Genomic DNA, 27,411 nt, shown 5'->3' with positions numbered 1-27,411 from the left:
ACAAACTGGATACACACATACACAGTGCGGTACGTGCGCACAAGCACACTACAGTCAAATCCGTCAGAGACCGGCAGGGTTTTCAAATATGCCTATTTTCATGATACATCGGTAACATTTTTCAAAACTGAAATGAATAGCTTTCAAAAAGAGTTGAATAATATATTTCATATGTCATATGATATGTCATGCCATAATAAACTGAAAATAAGCGGCAATGGAAACAGAAGTAAAATAGGGAAGCAAGCCAGAGAGGTCGGAATAACCTTTAAAAGGTCATAAATCAATAAAATGTGATCTGTCAAGCTCAATTCTGGTCCAAAATGTGACGATTTGCTCTCTTTAAACAGTCAGACATTACATTGGCCTCTGAGTGAGAACTAGTGGTGGCGGGTGTTATTGACTTTTAACTGAAGTTAGAAGTGACAAAACGATTAATTGATTACTACAAAAAACAACATTGAAAGCTATACATATATAGACCACTTAAAGGTGACTTATGCAACTGTGTTTGAAAATTAACCGCATGCTCTCCCTGACACAGACAGTGGAATGTGTACACATACATCTGACATGCCTGTGCAGTTCACAGCTCTCTAGCAGCTGGGGAGAGACACTACTATTTCAGTTCATCAGCCTCGTCTGTGACAGCATGGACCTGCCTAACCTCACATTCCTTTCAATACAGTGGTCAACCAACACAACACCTCACTCCCATGTTGGCTACAATCCTTACATGACTCCCCCTTATGTTAATGTTTGCTTTACAACCAAAGGCAAGATTGACAGTGAATGAAGTGACATTTGTCCTAGTTATATAAAGTAAATGTAATGAATAAGTTGTCATTTCTGTTAGACTCGTGATTACAATAATATGCGAGTTCTCATGCAAAGGAAATTAGATGCTATAAATAGAATGTATAATACCTCAGAATATTAATAACATAAAACGAGGAACTATTCACGATCAGTTCATTTGCTTGTAGAATGTTCTGGGTGTTTTCATTGATGTAATAGTGGGTGATTGCCTTTCTGTTTCTGTTGAAATCAGGCACTTTTGCTCCCTCTGGTGATCAAAATCAGGAACCAGAAGAACATCTTAAAGTTGTGGAACAGCTGTATTTTTATTCAGCGTTGCCTGCCTCCTAGTTTGGTTTATTTGAAATGCAATACATATTTCCTGATGATGTAATGAGTCTCAATATAAACCGTTATTCACCTGAGGATACCTCACCTGAGAGGTATTGTACATCCTTCAGAATGAGAGTAGTATACCTCATTATTTGCTATGATGAGGTTAATGTGTCTATGTTTCTATGACGACTGAGGCTCAGAGGACTGACAACTGATTAGACACTGGACTCAGGCGAGATGAAAAAAACATCTGTTATTGAACTGTTTTAGTTAGAAGTGCATCAGTAAGGGAGGAGGCGGACAGGTGGGTGTAGATCCTAAAGGACCAATCACAGTGGGTCATCCGGTCAGTACTTATCTGCACCCCTGCACTGATTTTGATCCTTCTTTTCTCTAAACTGTGGCCCGGGTACAATCACAGCATGGTAAGAGAGTCAATGAGTCAATATCGAGACATTATCACCGCTGCGTTACTGAGGAGATCATTATTATAACTTCAGTGGATAAAGACCAGGGACACTGTAGCACTTGAAGTTCTAATGATCTTTATCTTTTCTTTCTTCTTAGACAAGCTACACAGATAAAGGGGAGAAGGTAAGATTTGAAGTGCTTATGAAGAAGGAATTTGATGTGTGATGCAGTTTGATGTGTTAACAGTTCTGTTAGTTCTGCTCGATATAGCCAAGTAGCTAAATGTTGTAAGAATAAATGGATTGTGCTGAACCTACGGCTATTATGAGATTTCGAATATGACTAAAACATTTTACAGAAGGCCTCACACGATTACAAGTTACTCACCAATAGAGTATAGACGTTAAACGTTAACAGAATTAAGAGAAGCATTGATGTTTACTGTTTCTGTTATGGATTTCTGTTTTATTTAGGCATAGCTCAATTATAAATATTTGCTGGACAAATCTATGTTTTTTTAAATGTTTTACTGAGAATACTGATGAAAGTGTTAGCTTTGCAGGAATGTGTTGTATGTTCTCCTGAAGACATTTTAATTTTATTAGCTGATGTTGCTTTCTAGCACGCAAGGGGAAGGTTTGTCAAGTTTCATCACATCACCTTCTGGGTCGGCAATGCTAAGCAGGTCAGAATCTACACCCTGATATTTACTCTTCTCTCATCTGTGACAGTTTCAGGATTTCAGCACTGGTCCAATCCGATTTTTTCTTACTCACATAATTAATAACTGGATCCAGATATCTTTTTTTAGATTCCACATATTGTATCTATTCCACATATTGATTCCTGAATGATTGAAAAAGACAAATCATGGACTGAAAGTACCTAGAACTGCTTCGAAAATATACCCTGGTTCCAGCTTTTCAAATGTGAGGATTTGGAGCTTTGTCATAAAGTCTTAAAATCTTGAAAATAACAACAAATAACACTTTTTTTAAAAGTTCACCCTTATCTCTAGCACTAGACCAATGTGCCTCTCACAAGATTCTTTAGACTTCTTGTATAGATTAGAGTACATGATCAGCAGTTTCAACATTCAAACAAAAACATTTTATTTATTATATATGTATATCTTATTTACAAATGTTTCACTACATTTAGTTGAAGAGAAATGTAATTTACATTGTACAAAATGTAATAAATCTGAATAAATTCATATAAAAAACGAACAAACATTGAATTGGTTAAGCAGACAGGTCAAACACACAACAGTGATTGAAAAACAAACACAGTAACTCCTACATTTTAACTAGGAGTTCCCCACTGTTTCTCACCTTGTCATAGTTAAAGTCCCTCCTTAGTGAAAGACACTGTGACACTTTGCAGGCGGCCTCCTTCTACTGTGATAAGATGGGCTTCGAGCCTTTGGCCTATAAGGGTCTGGAGACGGGCAGCAGAAAGGTGGTGTCGCATGTCATCAGACAGGATAAGGTATGCAGTCTGTCATCCTGTGCTGATTGAATTATCACTCAGTAAATCCACAATCAGTGATACACAACACCCTCCTCTCTCCTCACAGATAATATTTGCTTTTGAATCAGCGCTTAATCCTGGAAATGAAGGCAAGTTTTCTCAAGACTTGAGACTGAATGAAAGATAAAATGATGTGCACATGACATACAGTAGGATGGCTTCCAACATGTATCTATGTTCCCTCAGAGATGGGAGAACACTTGGTGAAGCATGGAGACGGAGTCAAGGACATCGCTTTCCAAGTGGAGGACTGCGACTTCTTAGTCAAGGTACCAAAAGCAACAAGAGACAAAACATGACTTCCAAGAGACACAAAATGACTACAAAGAGATACAGAATAATGAGACACAAAACAACTACAAAGAGTCACATAACAACCACGAAGAAAAACAAAAAAACTACAAAGAGACATATAACAACCAACAAGAGAAACAAAACAACCACAGAGACAAATAACCACAAAAAGACACAAAACAACCACAAAGAGACACAAAACAACTACAAAGAGACACAAGACAACAACAAAGAGACACAAAACAACCATAAAGAGACACAAGACAAGAACAAATAGACACAAAACAACTACAAAGAGACACATAACAACCAAAAGGAGAAACAAAACAACCACAAAGTGCCAAATAACAACCAAAAGGAGAAACAAAACAACTACAAAGAGAAACATAACAACCAAAAGGAGAAACAAAACAACCACAAAGAGACACAACACAACCAAAAGGAGAAACAAAACAACTACAAAGAGAAACATAACAACCAAAAGGAGAAACAAAACAACCACAAAGAGACACAACACAACCAAAAGGAGAAACAAAACAACTACAAAGAGAAACATAACAACCAAAAGGAGAAACAAAACAACCACAAAGAGACACATAACAACCAAAAGGAGAAAAAAAACAACTACAAAAGACACATAACCACAAAGAAACACAAAACAACTACGAAGAAACACAAGACAACAAAAAAGGCTCAACATCACCCGAGCTCACTTTAACTTATTTTGATTAAAATGTAGGCTTCAACAACGTTCCAAATTCAAGAAATAGCCCCAATTACATGTATATTATTATGTGCAGTGCACTCGGTGTGTGCTGAAATAGGGGAAACATGCTGGTGGTGCAAAAGATTTAGCCTGATTTGAACTCTTTACCTCAGTTAAAGTCAGACTGGCTATGGTTAAACTCTCTCTGTCGACCATCAGGTGGCTACAAAGAGACAGAATCACCTCTGAATGTACTCAGATTTGAGATACTTGCATGTTAAGCAATTTATCACAGCATATGTAGAAAAGTATTCTGTCTTCAGCCACTGGAGGGCTTCCAAGAGACGTCTTCAGAGAGAAATACTGTTAAGATCCTGTGTTTGTGACAGACAGCTAAAGGGCGAGGAGCTGTGATCGTGAAGGAGCCCTGGGTGGATCAGGATGGCCAGGGGAGGATCAAGTGTGCCGTGCTTCAGACGGTACGCACATGTTCAAACCTCATGTGATTACACATATGAGACTTGGGATTAATAACAATATCTGTCACTGATTTTCTTTCAGTATGGAGATACAACTCACACACTGGTTGAGTACCTCAGTCCCTACAAAGGCCTCTTCCTGCCAGGCTACAAAGAGCCTCCGTTTAAGGATCCTCTGTTAGCCAAACTGTGAGTGTCTAACATTCCCAACATGTTTATAATGGGTATTATCCCTTTTTTTGCAGAACTGTCATTGTTTTCTCTTCATTTCTTTTTAGTCCACTGGCAGGTTTGCACTTCATCGATCACATTGTGGGAAATCAGCCAGACGACCAAATGGTGCCAGTGACAGATTGGTAAGACTGCTTGAGCGCATGTACACATGGAGGGCACAGCAGGCACACGGGGCAAAAGGACAAGTAAACACGACACACACGGTCACTCTGTCCCATGCAGAAATACAAGTTGGCTCCAGTGCAACATCACTGGCCTATAAAATAAACAAAATCCTCATTACTTTTCCCAAAAAACTGATGATCCATTTTCTAAGTCGGGTGAAAATAATTTTTCATCTTGGCATTACGACCTTAGAACAGACACAAAAAAAACTATCATAGTTCTTTATTATTCTTTTTCCATCTGTGAAACAAAATCTTTGATTAAACGTTTGTTGTTGTAATACTCATTTAGTTAAGCCAAACATTACCACACATGTCTTCATTCACTAAATGACGGTAGGTTGTTTGCCTTTAACTCCCAAAATGACATATATGACCTTAGTATTTGTGTGGCATACACACATTATAATACCTCTTTTGTGCATTGAAAATATAACTCACCTGGAGTTGTGCACATCAGCCTCTTGTGGCTGCTATACGTATTACAACCCTAAGAAAAAAGATACCGATTTAAAAATAAAAATCCCCCTGAATTATTTTTTTTTAGAAAAAATAAAGGATTAATTAAGATCATCCTGGAAAACCAAAGATGGATCACCAGAATGTTTCTCCTGTGTCTCTTGAGGCTTCTGTAAAAAAAGACATTTCAATAATGAAATAAGACTGAGCTTGCTCATTTGGCCCATGCTCACATATTTTGTCCGGGTATGTTTTTAGGTATGAGAAATGTTTGATGTTCCACCGGTTCTGGTCAATAGACGACAAGCAGATCCACACGCAGTACAGTTCACTGAGGTCCGTAGTGGTGACCAACTATGAGGAGACCATCAAGATGCCCATCAATGAACCTGCAAGGGGGAAGAAAATGTCACAAATCCAGGTGTGACTTCATCAGTTTCTAGCATTGGTTCACAGGGGTTTATCACTCTGGTGTAGCACAGGGGAGTAACATCATGGTACAGAGACCATCTTAAATGCTTGGTTTTGTTCATGCCTAATATGTTCTAAGTTGTATGGTTTTATTTTTTCTTATGGGTAACTGTTGCATTCTGAACCGCCTATGGGAATCAGTATAATTTGCACTAAGTGTTATTTTCCCATCCACCCAAAGGTGCACTATATGGTTACCTCTAATAATAAATATTATACTAACTTGTGAATTGCAAGTGCCCAGCTCATTTAATGTGTTAAATGTGAAAGCTAAATGTAATTTGCAGGGTATCACAGAGGTTTATTGCAGTTAGTCCCCAGCAGCTTGAGGAACAGTTGTGCAATTAAGTACTAATTGAACTCAATGTTAATGGGGATCTCCCTGTGTTGAAACGTCCTGGTTAATAGCCCTGTCTCAGTGCTTTAATGTTCTGCATCCCCCTCCTCACAGGAATATGTGGACTACAATGGGGGCCCAGGTGCTCAGCACATCGCCCTGCACACGTCAGACATTATCCAAGCTGTGAGTCTCCCCCGTTCATTTTCCCTACAGCATTCAGCTTCACTTTCCCACAGCCTCCGCAAAATCTGCAAGTAAAGGCAAGTTTAAGAAGCTGCTTCTCTTTTGTGTGCGCTTGAATCAGGTGGTGAACCTGCGCGCCCGGGGGATGGAGTTCCTCTCAGCGCCTGACAAGTACTACGACAACCTGCGGCTGAATCTCAAAACCGCCAAGATCAAGGTGAAGGAGGACCTGGACCGTTTACAGGTGAGGAGATGTGTGATTTCAGCAAGCCTGACATTATTTACAACCTTTTTTGCTTGTGTCATTCCAAACTATAAATCTGTGTTTTTAACTTTTAAGGAATTGAAAATCTTAGTTGATTTTGACGACAATGGCTACCTCCTCCAAATCTTCACCAAACCCGTGCAGGACAGACCGACTCTCTTCCTGGAGGTCATTCAGCGGCACAACCACTTTGTAAGTGGAAAAATTACTTATTATTATAAGTTAAGGTACTAATAGCACACAAATGTAACTAAAGTATGAACATATAAAATATTGCCTCTGCCAGTTTTACTATTGTATTTACATCTGCATTGACATCTACTACATTGATGTTTCCTTTTACTGCTGTTTATGTTTGAGGTTATGCACATTACTTAACATCTGCAACCTTTGGTAGTTTAATGCACAGCAATGCATCATATTCGATAAGATCAACATTTGGTTGTAGCTTTGTCGTTGTCATTGGAGAAACACAGAAAGAAAAGTCAGTTTATGATGAGTACCTCAGAAAAACGACCCCTTTTTCAGCCTTCAAGACCATGGATTTCCAGCTTATCCAAGATACTTTCATAATCATTTATTTGGCTTAAGAAGTCGGAGAATTTCCCAAAGCATAAAGGAATACTTTATCCTTTAGTTTATCATGAACATTCAACATCTGGAGATTAAGGCTTTACACTGAAAAGGAAGGGAGAAAAACTATAATCTGAAGAGTAAGCAGTCCAATGTCAGAAAGTTGCATAAATATAATTACTCAATTATAATAATTGTTGTATAGTATAGTAAAATATTGTTGTAGTATAGTAAAGTAAAAGTTGTAATTGCACTAAAGTACAGTATTTGAGTAAATGTACTTTGTTACTGCCAGTTACACAAACTACTGGTATGATTGGTCCACTAATGGTAGTCTTATCGTGTTTTTGGGGTGCGACCAATAGGAATGTGGTGCTGTTTCTAACGTCCTCACCACCTTAAAGAGTGAGAGCGGCCTCAACACCTGTTTGCAGCTCCCACCCAGAGTGAACAGTATAAAAGCAGCCCACTTGTAAAACCCCAGTAAATCTATCACAGGAGCAGATTAAAAGGCTCCCTGCTTCACAGCGAGGGGGATCTTTGGATTGGGTTGCACCCTGTGGCACTCCATTTATTACCCAGCACCCATTCTGCCTGTCAGAACAGGCCCATCATATCCATCATATCCAGCGTTTCACTGCAGATGTGGATACAATGCATGAAAGTGAGAAACTGAAGCTCTCAGAGCAACCACCCAACACTTGGTCTTTTGATTATCCATGATACAAATATTGACATGATTAGTTTGTGAGCCCCTTGTGAGCTCCCATTGAACCCTGTGAGAATATTTCCCAGCCTCAGACTTCAAAGTTTCTTACTGTACGGTGTCTGAGAGAAGAACCCCAGAGCCATAAGGAATGACACAGAAGACGGCAGATCTTTGGGTAATTAGCCATCTGTGTGTGCTTGTTCTCTCTCCAGGGCTTTGGGGCAGGAAACTTCAAGTCTCTCTTTGAGGCCATTGAGAAGGACCAAGAAGCCCGTGGCAACCTCACCTAGATGACACCCGACAGGCAGGCCAAAGCCTCGAACTGATGCTTGCCTGCTGCTGCCAAACCACACCAAATATCATTGTACATCTCAACATCACTATAAAACACATGTACCGAGTGTTGATTATCTTCATGAGATTGACTGCTATTAGGTATGTTGCTTATAGATTGCATGCTGTACGACCAAATAAAGATACTCATGTTCATGAAGGTTGGTTAGTATTTGGGAAATAGAATCATTTCTAAAGGAAAAATTCAACAATTTGGAAAGTATTTGCTTGTTTGCCAAAGTTACATGAGAAAATTGATACCAATCTGTAAATTATGATGAAAGTCCTGCTTTAAAAATTGTACTTTATTAAAAAATATATATATAGAAAATGAAAACAACAGTTTTTATTTAAGAAGCAAGCTATGTCAAGCTGTGAGGTTTAGAGGTGCTGGTAGGTTGTTTTTGTGTAAAGGCCAATTTCTCCAAAACCCATAGGGGCCTATTAGTCTAGCAGGAAGGGCCCTCAGATTTTGAGATACCCCTACCCGAGGTAGAACAAAACACAACAATGATTGTTCTTATCTTTTAGGGGCTCCCATTAATGAAATTGATTGTTGTAAAAAAAAAAAAGATTTGGGAATTTCTTTTTGGGGTTGTTCTTTAGAACTACCCCAATCCCTGAAAAAGAGCCAAATTAGAACAGGCCGAATATGGGAAAGGTGACAAAAAAGCCCATAACTTAAGGATAACTTTTTTCCTCTTCAGATTTGCTGAGGTATGAACCAGATGGCTGCCCTACATCACCAAATAGTCAGACAATTATCCACTTAAAATAATTCTGAATTATAGTCCTGCAAACTTAGCTTTAGTTTAGATGGAAATTGTACTTTTTGGTGATAGGAACATAGGACTCCATCACTTTTCTCTCATTTATCAGCAAAACAGAAATCCCTAAAAAAGATACCATTACTGAATTGTCTAGGGTGCTATTGAACACTAACCAGTAGTTGTATGGAAATATCTGTTACAGTTATATTGCAAATTAGATTTCGAAGGGGAGGAGGTGAAGAGCATCTGCACAGCAGGAGTCAGCACTTTGACATCAGTGATCAGGAGGAGACAGACACAAGGATGGTGCTCCATGCCATACATCTTGCAGAGTCATATTCCCGCATCATTGCGAGTTCTGATTACACAGGTGTGGAAGTACTGCTCATACTGTATACTGTATTATGCAAGCAAAGAAATGTTTGGTTCATCTCTACTGCATGCATGCAGACCATGGAATGAGAGAGAGATATGTCCCCATCAACACCATGTGAGAACATTGGAAAAGACATGTCTAACTGTCTCCCAGCATGTCGTGCACTCACTGGCTGTGGCTCAACAAGTAGTTTGTACAGAATAGGAAAGACAACAGCATTCACCAAACCCAAGACCCATCTCAGCGAGCTCAAAGATCTGGCCCATTTTGGACTCTGCCAGCTTGGAAGAGTCTTTTCCAGCCGCAAGAGAATTTGAACTTCTGCTATATGTGTTAGGGTGTGAGGAAAAATACGAATGCAGAATGAGGAGGAAGCAGGTTTCAAAAAGAAAGAAAAAGGCGAGCTTTATTTCCCAAAAGCCGAACAAAACAAGAATCCAGGTACAGGTACGAGGCACGAGGCAAAACAAGAATCCACGAACAGGTACGAGGTAGCGTCCAAACAAAGGTAACAGTGACCCACATGAAGGGGAACAGGAATGACAAATAATGAACCAACACTGAACACAGGAAGAGACAAGACTAAATACAGAGAGGGGTAATCACAAGACGAGAAACAGCCGGGCAGGGGAGGAGAAACACAAGGGCGACAGGTGAACACAATCAGACAATTAGACACACCAGGGAAATTAACGACAGGGGAAAAACACAGGAAGAAGGGGACCAGACAATATACACAGAGGAAAACACCCATAACCAGACATACAAAACTACAAACGTGACAAAACATGAGAATCCTGACAATATGGAAAAGAGAAAAAGGAAATTGGACTGATGTGCACAAACTTGGATGAACTGCGGTTCATAATTGCATCAACAACAGATACAGCCTCGGAAAATCTGCCGCCAACAGAGGATGCATTTCAACAACATGTACAAAGAGCAATGTTTCAGACAGCGATATGGTGTCACAGCCCGAACCCAAACCCTTGTTATGGAGTCCTGTTGGCAAGGGGTGGATTGTCAGATATGGGGCCGTTCGACCAGTGCTATTTACAAAACCCCCAGCACCTACAGAAGTGAGAGACATTACTCACTTGTATTGCAAAGATGCAAAGTGTGGAGAGAGTGGAAAGTGCCAGTGCCTCTCAGTTGGCCTTCCCTGTACTTCCCCTGCACCTGCTGTGCAGAATGTCAACATGTGTCCCCGTTTCTGAGGAACCCGACATTTAACATTCTATTCTAGCTATACACTTGACCTCTCACATAATTATTTTATGATTTGTATACTGTACTTTGAATTAGGTTCCAGTTTCAATAAAACCTGTACTATTTACTTTAGAGGCTTGCAATTTAGAACTAATACACTTTATTTTATTGGGTTACTCTTATTCTGACTAGTTGGTGATCTAGTTCAGCCACCTGGTATTTCACTCTCCAAATATAATGACCATCAGAGTGAGCATTCTTAACTTATAGGCTATTGTGCCCATTATCCCCCATTCGGAATTTGACTGTATCAGAGAAGAGGTAGACCTATGTCTAAAGAAATCTCATTTGAAATAGAACTGTACCAGATATTTCCATACAACTACTGGTTAGTGTTCAATAGCACCCTAGACAATTCAGTAATGGTATCTTTTTTAGGGATTTCGGTTTTTCTGATAAATGAGAGAAAAGTGATGAAGTCCTACACCAAAAAGTACAATTTCCGTCTAAACTAATGCTAAGTTTACAGGACTATAATTCAGTATTCTTTTAGGTAAATAATTGTCTGACTATTTGGTGATGTAGGGCAGCCATCTGGTTCATACCTCAGCAAATCTGAAGAGGACAAGATTGATCATTCTCAGGTTAGGCTTTTTTTGTCACCTTTTCCATTTTCGGCCTGGTCTAATTTGGCTCTTTTTCAGCCAAATTGTTCTAAAGAACCAAAAAACATTTTTTTCCCCAAAATAAAATTTGACAACAATCAATTTCATTAATGGGAGACCCTAAAGATAAGAAAAATCATTGTTGTGTTTTGTATACCTCGGGTAGGGGTATCTCGAAAACTAAAGCCTTTTTTGAGGACTTGCTGCGGACTATACAGTAGCCTATACGGTCTATGCCTGTACCTCAATAGTTCGAAAATTGCCTATTTGAACAAAATCCAATGGTTGATATTCCTTAATTTGGTGTATTAGGGACTTTACAGACAGCAAACAACTAGTTGCGAGTTTCGACCTTTATATATACAGTCTATGGTTTCGACAGAGCTTTTGCGTAATCTCACGCACGCGTTTCCCTACCGAAAGTGCGGGACATAGCTACGGGGGAGACAGCACTCAAATTATACATATTTTTTATTACATGTGTAAATTAACCACTTTTGGATTTTAAGCAAAAATCATTTTGTATTCTGTAAGTATTAGGCTTTATTTAGCATGGTTTTCTTCAGGGTGAAGCTCTTTATGGAATGTAAGCATTTTTGTAACACACATTTGTTTGCTTGACATTCTGTTTTTTCCATTTATCGTACAATTCTTGCAGTTAATAAGGATTAAATAGTGCAACATATTATACCAATGATTCTTCCCCCTCTTTAATAGGTTGTCCTTGAGGAGTTCAATTGTACATCAGTGTGAACAAAAAATAAGTTATTTAGCTCTAGACATCTATTTTTAAACACGTTTGGGTCAACTATTTGTCATTGAACACAAATCCAGCTCATCTAACACTTTGGGAATTAAAAGAATAAAAACAATCCTCAGCACAGAGGTTTTATTTCAAAATAATTTATTTGCATATAATTGGAATGAAGACAGGTTGATACATCTGTGATGGCACTGCTCAGTTTCCATATAGAAACATTCAGTCTATACAGAAACCACTCTTTCAAACCTGGACAAAATGGATAAATATATTAGTAAATAAATATATTAGTGACATGTCACTATATTGAAATGTTCTATTATATATAAAATACAACACTATTTCATTTCTGTTTTTTTGTTTGTTCTCTTTTTGTACACAAAGTATCCAAAATATACTGACATATCCCTTAACGTTCTGGAGGGATTTCTTTTACTCATAGAAAAGGCAGTTTCAGCTCATTACTCTTGCAAAAACATTAAAAAAATAAAAAATAAACCACACAAAGAGAAAGATCTTGAACAGGATGAAATTAGATCAGATATTATGTGGCATCATTTTTCATGTGCTTACAGTTTGGGGATGTTAATGATCAAATCTGCCCAAGCCTGTAAGTGTTGCTTGTAATTCAGTAATTTCCATCTCAGACAGAGGCTGTTTAGGCACCAATAATAACAGATAAGGACACTTTGTCTGGAGGACGCTGCATTGACACATTCAAAGTGGGGTTTAAGAACAAATGACTGCAGTTAAAAAATCTGCATGATTGTCCAAAATATTGATTCCAAAATGATTTCCACTTCAATTCTGTCAGGTTTTCATCACAAAAGCATATTTTGTTCTTATATTTAAGGAAAGGGTTGCCAACACATACTGAGTTATAAGTTCACTGTGTTCAAGATGTTGCCTCTTTGGTTGGACAGGTAAGAGCTTAGTGTATGTATGTGTGTGTGTGTGTGTGTGTGTGTGTGTGTGTGTGTGTGTGTGTGTGTGTGTGTGTGTGTGTGTGTGTGGGGGAGTCCTGAATGAGGATTATGAAGAGTTTCTTTATGAATAAGGCACATATAAGGCTTTTTATTAAGTGCTACTGGTTACATTGCAATACCCATGAGCTCTGTGTCTGCTGTTAAACTGTATCTGACTGCTGCTGAGTAAAGCCATTCACATTTCACTTAGCCTTTAAGGGAAAGTCCACACTATTATAGCATTCTAATTCCTCTAATGTGTGATAATTTAGCCTAGCAGAGGAGTCTGTGTTAAAGATAAACAAATAAAGCCATCTCTGACTACTATCCACACAATTTAAGTAATTTTTCCTGGACACATGTTCTGTCTGCCAGAGGGGCTAAATAGGTGGAGTGAGAAGATACTGTAATGGATATTTAGATTTTTATTTTTAAAGGATGGCGTAAATATTTCATCTTAATTAAAAAAATGTAAATACTGAATCTAATTTAGAACAATGCAAATGTGCAACAACACAGGACCTTTTACCGATTGGGGTATCATTACCTAAGAAGCCCTGAGAGGCAAATTAGAAAAACAATTCTTGTAATGCATTTTTTTTACGTCGGATCTGAAATGGTGAATTTCCTGTGTTCATGACTTAAGAACAGATGACAAAGAAGGTTATTCCAGGATATCTTTTTTGTCAGGGCAGTATCAGATTTTCAGTTCATGATTTTATAATTGCGTTTGGAACAGTTCTTGGAAAGTTATTCCAAAGAAAATGTGTATTATAACCAGGATTTGATACAATGTTTGTCACAGTTAGTATAAACTGGAAAAAACAAAGTTTAATCTGTGATATAGGTGAGAAAATAAAATTTAATATTTGCCAGTATAATTTTAGGTGATTCTTTTGTTACTCGTTTGCTATTGTAATACTCATTTTGATAACAAAAACTGCTTATCCTGATCATTATGTATCCTTATAGATTTACCCTAAATCATAAACACAGGAGATAAAACAACTTAGAATGTCTGTTCTAGGGTCAGGGTGAAAGTCACTGGGGAAGCTTGCAGAGCTTAAGCGTGTTTCGGGACCGTTCGGTTACATGGCTTTACTCTGGTTATATCATGACATAATCACTTTTTCTGGTCTATAGCGGCAATGTAGAACATTTTCCTTGAGCTTTAGTTCCTGGAAGACAAAGGGAGGGAACACCCTTTTTGGAGAATAACACAACATAGCGATGAATTAGCTGTTAAAGCAGCAGAGGATATGGTTGTATTATGGCCTGTACACTTTTCACTGATCGGGAGGTTTAACAGCACCAACATGTGAAGACACCAATGGCAAGAGAAATGACGAGAACAAGTTTACACTAGCTTGTAATGACGACGGGATAATTCAGTCAAACCGGTTCATTTTGAGAGGATAAAAAAATAATAATTACATACTACAAAAAAAAATACAGAAAATTATCCAAAACACAAACAAAACAGCTGCCATTATTGAAATAATGAAAAAGGGCCCATGCAAGGCTCAGCTACCTCATTGAACGCTCGCTGTGTGAGGGGCTGAGCATCAACCTTCCTCTCCATTTTGGACAGGTCGGACTGCTAAGAGGAACACTTTTTTTTGAGTTTGTGGGAGCTACTTGGTTGTGACATAAAAAATAATCACTACAGCAGTACCTTAAAAGACCCCCTGTGTGAGGCATGTTAAGAAATCTGAGCTGAGGTAGGCTGGAGAGAAAAGCTTCTCTCAGCTGAGACTGGACTCAGCGAAGGAAGACGCAGATCACGAGAGTGAAAGATAGTACCTCGAAGATAAATCAAGTTATTTTTGCTTTAGAGTGAGCGACGCAGAGATGGAGTCTCACTTCATGAGGGCTCAACACCCTAAGCAAGGATAATTCATTGCTAAGGAGCATGGGAACTTGTGATATCATATCCAAAATGAATATTATTCCTATATATCTGAAGAGGAGAAATGCAGAAAAACCTTGTTGCCTCTTTGTGGTGTATGAGTAGTTTCTCCAGCAGCTCCCAAACATTTTAATAATTCAATGTATTTTCAACATTATGAAGGGTCTTCACTTAAAAAAGTATTTGTTTAAGCTTTAGCATGATTCAATTATAATAATTTCAATCCAACTCAGGCGAAAGAGCATTTCAGTGTGAGTTCTGAATCCTGGGGGGAATTGCTGGTGGAACAATGTGGAAGACGTGAGAGCGATAGCCAATGAGAGGCCTGTCCATTCTGTCTCCTGGGTAGCAGCTTGATTATCGGGGATGCAACAAGTTCTCACACACCGGACTCCTCTTCTGATCCTGTGGGCACAAAAACAGCTCAAGTCATCTTCAAAATATAATTTGAAAAAATACATAATTTTTTTTTTTTAAATAAACAGCTAAGGATAACGCTGGTGCATACTGTTTATATGGCAGAGTTTTAAATAGGGATGTTTTACTGGGCACATCTGAACAATGTAACACACTTCAAAATGCACAACTTCATCTCCTGTCCTATGGTCTCCTGTGTGCAAAGAATCGATTCTCCTATTATGGAAATCAAAGGATGTGCCAAGATTTAAAGCTAGGATAACGACATTGATTGATACTCTGCATTTGGAAATAATTCGATATATCCTAAAAGATAGACTGGGGGAATATGAAAGGATGTGGGGTCCAATGGTTTCATTTATAAGGGGACGGTCGGCTGAGATGCATTGCACAAATAATCGTTTTTTAATGGCTTGGGTGGCACTGCTCGGGGAGGAAGGGTGGGGGGATAGTCTGGGCTCATTTGCACCCTTTGAGTTTATTTATTTATTTCTATTATATATATTCTATTTTGCATTTTCTTTCCCACTATGACTGTCTATGTTATTAAGTATGGTATTCCTGTCTTGCTATGTTTTTTCTTTATTATTTCTTGTTGGCTGTTCTGTTCGTCTTCTATGTTGAAAAAGGGAAAGATGATTTCCACCCCAAAGTCTTTACTATTGCTTACACTTGTATGCTTCTTCTCAATTCAGCAAGACTTTTCAACATGTTTGGATTCTTAATTAACCATGGAGGCATGAGTAATTCTTTGGTGGTACATTTTCCATAAAGTCCTAAAGGCTGGACATGTTATTAAAGATAAACAAGTGAGTCACCCACCCTGATTGTGGTGTAAGGTTTGGCAGTACAAACAAATGTCTGTGTTACAGTCAGCAGCTGGACCGTGGTAGAACCTGCAGGGGGGCCTGTCCATAGGGGCCCCGGGCCCCAAGAGCTGAGGCTCTGAGCGGGCCTGCTGCACCCGCTTTTGCCACACAACATGGGCCCCGGTATAGCAGGGCCACTCCTCAATACCCCCAGAGTCCAGAATGAGGGGCACGGGGAGCAGGGCGGGGTGCAGCTCAGGGGGGGAGCAGCAGAAGCCGGGCCCCTGACCATAGTGGATGTGGATGCTGCGGTCGTCCTGCAGATCCCGGCTCTGGTGGAAGCGAACAGAGGGGCCGTCGTGCACGTAGCCCCCCACTCGCCCAAGTGGAGCGGGAGGATGTCCGTGTCCCTGGTGGCAGCAGTGGGGCTGAAGCTGTAAGGGGATTGGGGACACCAGGACTGGAGGAGGGCTGCTAGGGTCCTGACATTCGGCCCCCGGACTGGGCCGGTCTGTGGGCTCTGGCTTCGGGCACTGGCAGGGGCTGTGCTTAGGGGGGCACATGGGCGAGTCTTTGTCCAGGAGAGGAGCAGCAGAAGCAGCTGCATCAGCAGCAACGGCCCCCTGCTCCTCGTCCGAGCCCCTGCTGTGCTCCCCCTCTTCATAGTGGTGGTGTCTGTGGCGGTGGTAGTGGATGTGGCTGAACACAGTCTGCTGCTGCTCCTCGGGGCAGCCTGCTTTGTTCACAACAGAATCCAGAGACCTGGGCCGGGCCTGGGCCCCTTCCTCTAGGCTGCTCCTGCGGGGCCCGTGCCCAGGACCTGGCCCGTAATACACAAACGGATCGTAGTCACTGCTCAGGGAGCTCCGGAAGGTGGACCAGCTGCCATAGACCCCCTGCAGGGATACGTCAGTACAGTTCAGGACGGAGTCGCTGGAGGAGCCATGACATGGCCCCGAACTGGAGTCACTTGCTGGCCCATCAGCCAAGTACCCGCTGCGTTCTGTGTGGTAGCTCCCCCCCGAGCAGCTGCCGTCGTCCTGCCGGGTGTGGGGGGGCGCTCCGCGGGGCTGTGGCGTGGAGGAGGCGTGCTGCAGTCTGGAGCTAGATGCACTGCGCTGGGCAGGGCAGGCTGAGCGGTAGTTGTTGTGGCAGGGCCGACGGGGGGTATAGTGGTGAGTGGAAGTCCTGCAGTTACCACTCATCCTATGGGGCCTCCCGGGACCCTCCACAGGACGGTGGTACCCACAGCTGGAGGCGAGCTGCCTGCTGGTGAGGAAGCGTAGTGTCTGAGCGTCTACGGGAGAAGAGCCAGAGTAGTGGCCCAGAGAGGGGTACGGTCCTGAGGGTCCCCGGGGATAGTGGGGCCTCATAGAGAACGGGATGGCGTGCTGGGGGAAGAGGTGGCTGTGTGGGCTGCTGAAGGGCTGAGGGTGCAGGAAGCTCTGGTTCTGCTCCTGACTCTGTCTGCTGGCCCTCTGGGGCTGCCGCTCCATCCCTGTGGAGACCAGCAGCGGTCAGAATACACAGAACAGGGTACGAGGAACTTCTGATTATACAACACTTCTCACTGCAGATTAAACAGGGGTTAAGAATTCAGAGAAATGGCTGAAAAAATATAAATGTGATCCATCCAAGTCTGATCTACATAACTTCTCTCTGGTGATGTGTCATGTTTCAACTTGGTCAGTATCTAAGAAAACAGATAAAATAGTCAGGTTACATTTTTTTAATTAATACTCAGTTAGGCCACAAGAGGCACCAACACCATGTTGTAAATAGAACTAAAGGCATTGTTTTTTTATTCCACGTTAAATTTGAATCCCCCCAATGCTCTTTAGACACAAGGTACATATATTGTACGTTACATCAAATTCCTGTTCCAAAAATGTTTTCCCCAATGAACTAAAAGATGGAACAAAAGCATTTGTTTCACCTGTCCATACATCACAAATACAGGAGAGAAAACTTTAAGTGAACATTTCAGATTGTACGTAGATCACCAGATCAGCAGATCTCTTACCTCTCAGGGCTACTATCTTAATACAGTGTAAATTCCTAGTCTAATCATCACCATCTTTACCACAACTTGACTGGTAATATATGTTTCCTCACCCATGATGTTATGCATGCAGAGGGGACAGGTGCGGTGCTGCAGCAGCCAGGGGTCGACACACTCTTTGTGGAACTCGTGAGCGCAGGAGATGATCCTCAGATGCTGCGATAAAAGAGGGGCAGAGGAAGATTTGAGGATAAACAGCTGACAGCTAAATGTACAGAAACATTATTTGTTGCTCTATCTCCTCTCACCTGCCCGTCCAGGAAATCGTCCAGACAGATGGCACAGACTGGGCTGGAGTTGGAGCTGCTGGCCGAGCCCCAGGCTGCGCGGTGCCGATGGGCCCCCGAGCAGCCCTGAGAGCTGTACGTCTTGGTCTCCAGGCGACTGATGGCCCGCATGGTCTGCTGATGGACTGAGTCCTGCACACACAAGAAGAGAGGGTTAGAAAATCCTTTCAAATGGATCCACAATGAAGACTGACAGCTTGTTTTGGGTGAGCTTTTCACTTTTACAAATGCCAATGCTGTCACTCACCCAGGTCCGGTTGGACTTGCACTTGTAGCGGAAAGCGAAGATTAGAACGATGGTCAGAATAGCTAGGACAATGGTGAGCAGGATACCAACATCGTAATGTTGCTGTAAAGGGGGGAGAAAATGGAAATAAATCAAATTATTTTAATGGGAAACCTCAACTTAATTCACATAAACAACTTGCAATAATAAATCCATATTTGAAGTGAAGAAATGTTTGATTAAACAATTTATTTTCATCATATCCAAGATTTTGAATGACCATATTGAACATGACTCAGCATCTGATGGTGCTTTGAAATAATCCAACTCTTCAGCTACATGAATAAACATATAAAAAAGACTGAGTACAACTTTTTGAATATTCAAAAATATATATTCAAACATCCAATCCCATCCTGTAATTATATGTGTCACAAATAGATTGTCATTATTTGTGTCTAATATTTTACATTTAATCCAAAATCATATCTGTACCTACTCTAATGGAGCGCAGAGAAAGTTATTTTGTGAGATAGCGTAGAGATCCTCTTCCTCTTCCCCCCCCCCCTAGTTAATGAAAGGAATGTCAGAAAGATGTGAGTCATTGTTTCAGGGCTTACCCAACTGGGCAGCTCCACCAGGAGCTCAATAGTAACTTTGGCCTCTTCGTTCTTGTTGACCAAACCCATCAACTCCTCAGCATGCTGTGCCTCCACCAGCACCACAGGGCCGCGAACGAAGTCTATCCCTCCCAGCTGTGCGTTAGTGAATAGGAAGGTAAAGGACACAGACACGTGAGTGTGTTTTATCCTCTCACACACTTTAAAGATTAGTACACTAGTGGCTGTACACTCACCTCAAAAGCAGCATTGGCATCATCACTGACATCAAAGATCACGGCCTGAGCTCCTTTGTCCAATGCCATACGAGCCTGAAGGAGAGAGCACAGAGGAGACAGTTATAAACAAAACATAAAGAGGAGGACATCTTTGGGAGATGCATAAAGTCATGTGACGTGAATAATGGAGACTTTTTCATTAGGAAAGCTGGTAACCTGTGCTACAGAACAGAACACTCGTTATGATGATACACATTGAATTCACTGGTCATTTCTGGGGTTTTGGGTTATTCTGCTTCCCTGTCTTGTTTCTGAACAGTGTAAAGAAAACATCAAAAATAAACATTTAGGTGTCTATTTGTGTCTGTAGATTTCTCCTTAATGTACTAAAAATTCCCCTTTTGCAGATTCAAATATTTCAGAAAACATACAACATTTGTGGTGTGAAATAAACTACTGCGGAAGTTTTAAATTTCACCTGTAGTGTCTCGCAAAATGTATGGAATAGAACATATTGGCATATTCATACATTTAAAGGCTGTTTTATCATATTTATCAAATTAGTTTTTCTTCTCATACCAGAAGATATTCCTAATCATTTTTGAACAAGGCTTTAACCAATGTTCAGATTTCTGTTCCGGAAGAGGATGATGACGAGATAATGCCTGATTTGCATATGTAATCATAATATTTCAGAAAACCTGTAGTACAAAAAGGAAATCATTGAAGTAATTCATCGGGGGAGTTTCATGGTGTGAAGATGTCTAACGCTGTTCACCTGTTGTATCTCCCATTAACACCATAGCACTTTATTTAAGGTCCTAACTCGAGCACTAGGTGGCGCTCCTGCACTGAGCCCCAGGCCTCACACAGACCAAAGTGCAGCTCCTCCTCCCACTGCTCCACCTGACTGTGGGAGCCACACTCTGACTGAAGAGTGGAAGCATGGAGCTGAAGGCCACAGCACACATCTGCTGCCTGATCTGAACCCTTTTCTAATGTTGGAGCGTAAAGCAACAAGAAATAATGCAGGATGATTTGACTGAGTGAAAGGAAAATGTGTTATAGACTCAAATGCTGATGGACATCTTAGTTTCCATGTGTCATTTCACAGTGAGGGATTTTAATACTTATATACTATTTTAACAGAACGATATTCCAAACAAGTACAATGGCAAATCAGGTGAATTTACAACCACCTGTTTCTAACCAGTTGCGCTCAATTGGACCATTAGGGTTAGGTAAGGTCGTTTTTAGGGTCTTTAATTAGTCTTAGGTTCTGAATGTTACTTTATGATCACTGCACTTCTTCAAATAAAGAAAACGTGTTTGTTAAACATATATTTTAAACTATCTGTTTAGTGTATTGGCTCATGTTTTCAGCTTCAAGCTTAACAGTGTTTCCCATTTTATATATCTGCATTATGTCTACAGTATAATTGATCTCGCAAACCTAACTATTAGAGGCATCTATTCATTATCAAATATATGCTGTTTAACTTATTACAGGGTTCCTGCAGGTTTCGCCAACTCAAATATAAGACTTTTTAAGAACACTTTGAATAGAATTTAAGACCTATTTCACAGCAAGAAAATAAATCATATTTAAGACTTTTCTCTTTTTTTGGTCGTATTTAAGACCGTTTTAAGGCCTTAAATTTAATCAGATTATCAAATGTAAGACTTTTTAAGACCCCGCGGGAACCCTGTATTATCATTGTGAATGAAATGCTCTATAAAAAGTTCCATTGGGTATTGCTTGGTCTGTGAATCTTTTTCCATAACAGTGCAATACATATTTTGGTTAAAGAAGGCTGAGGTCTATAATTACTCCTTCATTTTTACTATAATTAAGTTTCTCTCAATCAAAGCCTAACAGGGAAAGTGAATTTGCATATTGTCACTCTAACACCCCAAAATAGCACTTGTTGTGTGAATGTCTTTTCAGTATGTGTGTGTGTGTGTGTGTGTGTGTGTGTGTGTGTGTGTGTGTGTGTGTGTGTGTGTGTGTGTGTGCGCCCTAAAACAATCCAGAAATACTTTTTTTCCAGCATCACAAGAAGAAAGTTTAAAAACAAAAAGCAGTCTTTCCATTAATACTTCATCGCATGCTGTCAAGCGTCTGGCATCTGCCGACAACACAAGTACACCCACACACACCCACACACTCAATGTACACAGTGTATAAGGGATGCTTTCATGGGTGAACCATCAGAGGCCCTCACAATACCATGTTATTGCCATAATCAAGCCCAATACAACCCTACTGCCACTTTAAACATTTTGTGATAACATATATTGCAATATATTGCTTTGTATCCTTTAACTGCATTTATATCATGCAGCGTTTAGTTTCATTCTGCTATTTTTTGACCACCTTTAAGCTGATATTACCCATAACCTCACTCAGCCCCATCAAGTGGACTGAAATAGCGAGTGCAACCAAAACGTTTAAATAGTATTTTCAATATTAAATATAAAACAATCGATATCAAAAAATACTGTTATACTATGCTGTGTCAATTGTTTACCTGACCCCTAGATAATGCAGGAATGAATAGTGATTCAATTATTTTAGTAGATTTTTGGTAGATTTAGACTTGGGATACTGAAAGTGAATATCCTGATAGGAGTAAAAAACAGACTAACAAAATGTTGCTATTAATGCAGGGACCTTCCTAATTATTGATTACTTTTTTAAGATTATTTGATCACTTAAAATAATGTTCACTTAAACAAGATGCATGTACTATCTGTGATGCAATAAAAAAAACAAGTATGTTTGAAAGTTTAAGGCAATTTTCTAAAATGATCTGGATAATACAGTGCAAAGCAATTATTTTGGCCAGGATGGTCCCATGCCTGCAGCAGAAGTTAAAAGCTGCACGTACACTGACTGTGAGTGTGCATACAGTGTGCGTGTTTGTGCAGCTGAGAGTTAACAACATTGCCCCACAGAACCGCCGGTGGTGGCCGTAGTGCTGACGGTCAGAAAGAGGTCAAATAAAAAAATTATCATGTTCCCTTTGATCTGGCTTCCAGCTCTGGAGCAGCAGCCGTTCCCCTGTTTCATCAGAACGGTAATTGTGGTACGTGCGTGGGCCTAAATCGGGTGCGGTCACATTGGAGTAAAAAAAAAAAAAAACGGAATCTTTGACATGTGGGAATTTGCTTTACCTGGGGTTCAAAAGTTGCACGCTGCAATGAGCCCAAACTTCCTCTAATCGCGGTAATAAACGCAGGGAAGCCCAATGTGGTCACACACACACACACACACACACACACACACACACACACACACACACACACACACACACACACACACACACACACACACACACACACACACACACACACACACACACACACACACACACACACACACACACACACACACACACACACACACACAGTTTTAGAAAATACCATAATAATTTCTACGAATGTCTGCTGCTGTGGTTTTATTATTTCTCAGTATTAGTAGTGAGCCACAGACTCAGAAGAGGCCAGAGAGATCTGATTACATGATTAACAGAAGACACTATATTTAACCTTTAACGGCGCAATGACAAGCTGCTACGCTAACAAGACAAGCTAAAAGGAAGTGCCAGCACGAGGGTTTCAACATCTCCAGGTCTGAAACTCAAACACAAATGTCTGTGGTTAGGTAAACACCCATCCTCGGGAGGTGCCACTTGACACATGTGAATCAACACTATTTGGCATTGGAGTAAACATTAACAACTCACAATCGCAGAGTCGGAAATGCCTGTGGTTTACAGAGGTTTACAGGGAAGACATCATCTCTGAGAAACTCACAAACAACACTTTTTTTTGGCAGAGGGTGCAATGAAACACGGGTTAAGTGTTGCTGTGTTTTGTCACGCTGTGCAATAATTTGAATAAAAGGCAGGAGAGGAGTAGCAGCAGGTAATTGAGCTGCCACAAACATAAACACACCTGAGGCACCGTGAGGTCACACACCAGCAGCTCTGCACCCACAGACACACTCTTACTTCAAATCCCATCAGGGCTTCTTTTACATGTATTCAGCTCTAGGGACAAAAACTGGGAAATGTCAAGTTTAAATGTATCATCTTATCTTTTAACTGAGTTTGTCTGCATTTTTTCCTCATATAATTCCTTTATATTAGATTACATTTTATAGAGTACAATACATAAGAAATAAATTAAATGCACATTGGAAGGCACATTTCCAAATTGCCAATTTAGATTTTGCCCAAAATAAGCAAGATTTTCCATTGCCTTCAATACATACAACCCTGTAAAGCTGTATAACACCCTAACCATAATCTTTTTTAAATTGTATTTGAGGCTGCCTGTGTTCCACTGATGGTCAAAAATGTCCATTGACAGCATTTTTGGGTATATTAAAAAATGTAACCGTGATGTTTTTGTTCATTTGTACCTTATTTTATTACTTTTCCAGTTTATTCAAGTCTAGTCTAGTTGATCTGTCATTTGTTTTCCCCTGTTAATTGTGGGGTTTCTTTGGGAGTTTTCCATGTAAGGAAGGAAAGAGGGTGTCTTATGCTGTAAACACCGTAAAGCCCCCTAAGAGAATGTATAATTTGTGCTACTCAGTTGAATTTGATTGATTGATGTAACTTTACTACGAGCTGCCTAAGCTTGAGGCAGTTTTAACCGCAACTCATCTCCCATAAGTCTCACATCTGGCTCATTATGTGCCCTCCTCAGCATCAGGTGGCCGGCTCGGGCCAGCCAGCGCTGTTTGTTTACATCTCCAGTAAGAGGTGCGGTCTGCGAGCCAGGCCTGGCATCACAGAGTGTTCTCTCAACAGGGACAGAAACTAACTACGCTGCTCTGATGTCTTTATTTCATGTTAGAGACGTGCCAAGGTTCTTCAGTCGCCTGAGAAGATGGCTGTGCCTGTTAACGTCTCTGTGTTGTTCATGGGATTAATGTGCCAGAGAGCCAATCCCCTTCATCTGCAGCCAAGGTAACAGGGAGAAGACGGAGAGGGCGAAAAAAAGGAGGATATTACACAGACGCACGTAGACACATTGCGTCTTGCCACAGAGAAACATCTGCTATATTAGTTAAACATCTATGATTAGATAACTATATTCAGAGTACCAAGCGTGACCCAGTGGCTTCGTAACCTTTGACTTTTGAAAGCAGCAGATTTGATTTAAATCTGTGCATTAAAGGGGCAGGACATACTTTAAAGGCAATCATCTTACGCACTCAGGAACCAAATATGGCAAGTGAGTCATTATTCACATATTGAGCCATAATCATTTCATATAGCAGAACTCTGTCAGTGGATCGAGACAGAAGTTTTTCTTGCTTCAGGAATTATCTATAAATTAATTCATGCTGGAATGAAGAGAGAGCAATGGTAATTAGAACATCCTGGAAAAAGAGCTCTCAATCCCAATTCTATAAGAAGTGGCAATGCATGATAATTTCAACAGCCCACACTGCTATATTAATAAGAGCGGAATATTATCTCGTAAATAATTTCCAAGACCTTACCTTTTTTTCTTTCTACGGTCCATTATTCTTTACATGTATTGGATTATATTGTGTCATGGACTTTCAAGGTAGGGGTGGGCGGGGATGTGTGGGAGGTGGGGTAGGATGCTTGTGAAAGAAATTAAAAGTGAGGAAAAACGTTGCTTCAATTGCAACATTGCATACTACTAGCATCTGTCCTTCAGTAAAAAAACATTTAATAAAAAACAGTTGAACTGCAAGATTGAACAACAATTGAGGGTTTCACTCCTCATTTCAAACTAGGATGTAATGTCGATTTTAGGACAAAACAGTGCAAACACACTGAACAATCTGAAACGTTGACTTTAATTAAATGTATTATGTAAACAGATTTCACATAACTACATTAGGTTCGTTGAAAGCAATAATATTAAGTTGAAGTAACAAATATTAGGTTCAACTTTATATTACTGCTTTCAACTAACTGTAACTACAGTTGTTGAGATAATACATTTAACTAAAGTCAACGTTTCAGTTTTTGAAAGTAAGACGTTTCAATGTCAACCTAAGCTAATTAGTGAGCATGGTTGTCCTTGTATTCAAAGTCTTTGTTACGTTAATCACACAGCACCAACAGACCATAAAGCTGCTGATGTAGCTCTTTCTCGGTCCTCTGATAACCCTTCCTGCCTCTGTAAAACATGCCACCAGACTCCATTAACTCAATCCAACGTCTCTTTGCCAGCGTGACTGTCCACATCACTCGGTGCATGAGTAATTACACCATGGAATAATATGTGTGGGAATAAGGAAGTGAGAGTGAAAGAGGAACAGGGAGGGGGAGGAGTGAGGCGTGCAGGCTGTGGTGCTGCTGCATTAAAGTGTGTAATGACAGAGTAGAGAGCTCCGGCCTGCAGGTCTGAGGCTCTGCTCCGCTCTGCTCTGTCATTTCTCTGACTGGCCCGGCACACTGGAACCATTACTGAGGCAGCGGGACACGCCGCACGGCTAAATGAGGAGCAGACGGGGGCGAAGGCTGCTGGTGATAATAAGAGAGGGGTAAGGGGGGGGGGCTGGAACAGGTGCAGTCTGAGTTGATGTTGTGGTGGTAGTATTAACTGGACCCAACAATAGGTCATGTAATGCCTCTATGGCTCTGTCTTTCAAAAGAATAGCGATAAACACGCCACTTACTGGGGCTGAGTCCCTGTTGCGGCTATGAGGGTTTGAATTCGGCCTGTAGACCCTTTATGCATCTCATCCCTCAAGCCCCTTTAAAAAACATCTCTCTAATGAAGGCTAAACTAACCAAAAAGAAACATCTTTATAAAAAATAAAAGAGGCGAGGGATCATAGGCATTTTTGTCTTCATAAAATCATCGTCAACATCAGCCAACATCACTGCAGTTATTAATCTCGACTCCTCATCGCCGCAACAAACAAACCACGTCATCAAAACATGACATTACATTACTTAGACTGGCAATAATACTTACTCAACCATTAGTAGCCCAACCCTTTTAAATGCTGAAATTCACCATAAAGAGTCATATTAAATACTAAAACACGACTGTATGTGTTGTAATACACAGTTTATATATTAGTACAATGTGCAAAAAAAATGCATTATATAAATATTTACATTCTTTTTTTTGTTTATCTTATCGCATATTTGACATTTGAATTAAACTTCTTAAGTGTTTATAATACTTAAATTGTATAACTTTTACTTACATCTCTTATATTTACATAAATATTTATTTCAATTGTAATTGTTTAACTTATTTTATTCTTAAATGGACCATCTATCATGAAAACAAATGTCCCCCCTAGATTCTGATTCTGATACTATTTCATTTTTCTTCTTCTTTCCTTGTTGAAACAGTTTGGTCAAATGACATCAAAAATAACCACACAGCTTTGCATTAAATATTGTTTACCTAGCTTTGATGCTGTATATTTAAATCTAATTGTGTGTGAATAATTGCTGTATGTGTTTGTGTGCTGTGTGATTGTCGGGTGTTCGCCACTGGCTGAGCAGCAGTTGAGGAGGAAAGGGTGTGGCCCTGCTGGGTATCCATTACTCACAGGGGCACTTTGATGTGGGGCCGCTTAAGGGGAGGGGGGGGGGGGGGGGGTGGGGTGGGTGGGGAGTAATGTATGAAGAGGAGGGGTGGTGGTTGGTCGGGCATGTCAGGGCAGGTGAGCAGATTCTACGCTCTCAGGAAAAGTATTGAGCCTGAGGGGGTGGGCCTTAATAACACACACACACCTCCTCCTACCTAGAAGTCCCATTCATCCTGAACACACACACACTCTCTTAATCCAGAGCCTGGGCTTGGCCACCC

General features: G+C 40.4%; 2 protein-coding genes across 3 annotated transcripts in view; one reads left to right on the top strand and one right to left on the bottom strand.

Annotated features, from left to right (window-relative positions):
* Nucleotides 1-1,496: 1,496 nt before the first annotated feature.
* Nucleotides 1,497-8,448, top strand: hpda (4-hydroxyphenylpyruvate dioxygenase a). Its single transcript, XM_079651235.1, has 14 exons — nt 1,497-1,559; nt 1,702-1,728; nt 2,168-2,230; nt 2,932-3,036; nt 3,125-3,167; nt 3,265-3,347; nt 4,468-4,557; nt 4,640-4,746; nt 4,836-4,913; nt 5,673-5,835; nt 6,337-6,408; nt 6,530-6,652; nt 6,749-6,865; nt 8,168-8,448. Exons 1-14 carry the CDS (start codon nt 1,557-1,559, stop codon nt 8,243-8,245), a joined length of 1,152 nt encoding a protein of 383 aa, XP_079507361.1. The 5' UTR covers nt 1,497-1,556; the 3' UTR covers nt 8,246-8,448.
* A 3,747-nt stretch (nt 8,449-12,195) lies between these two features.
* Nucleotides 12,196-27,411, bottom strand: part of rnf43 (ring finger protein 43) — a 90,328-nt gene continuing 75,112 nt past the window's right edge. For both annotated transcript variants that reach the window (XM_079649801.1, XM_079649802.1), the window contains 7 exons: nt 19,600-19,674; nt 19,364-19,498; nt 18,765-18,866; nt 18,479-18,649; nt 18,284-18,386; nt 16,182-17,666; nt 12,196-15,347 (listed from right to left, as the gene is read on the bottom strand). In XM_079649801.1, coding sequence (XP_079505927.1) covers nt 15,322-15,347; nt 16,182-17,666; nt 18,284-18,386; nt 18,479-18,649; nt 18,765-18,866; nt 19,364-19,498; nt 19,600-19,674 — 2,097 coding nt within the window. In that variant the 3' untranslated portion in view covers nt 12,196-15,321. The remainder of the gene's footprint in view (nt 15,348-16,181; nt 17,667-18,283; nt 18,387-18,478; nt 18,650-18,764; nt 18,867-19,363; nt 19,499-19,599; nt 19,675-27,411) is intronic.

This window comes from Notothenia rossii (genome assembly GCF_949606895.1).
Source record: "Notothenia rossii genome assembly, chromosome: 9".
Classification (NCBI taxonomy): domain Eukaryota; kingdom Metazoa; phylum Chordata; class Actinopteri; order Perciformes; family Nototheniidae; genus Notothenia; species Notothenia rossii.
The sequence above is the reverse complement of the archived record's forward strand: the minus strand, read 5'-3'. Positions and strand labels throughout refer to the sequence as shown.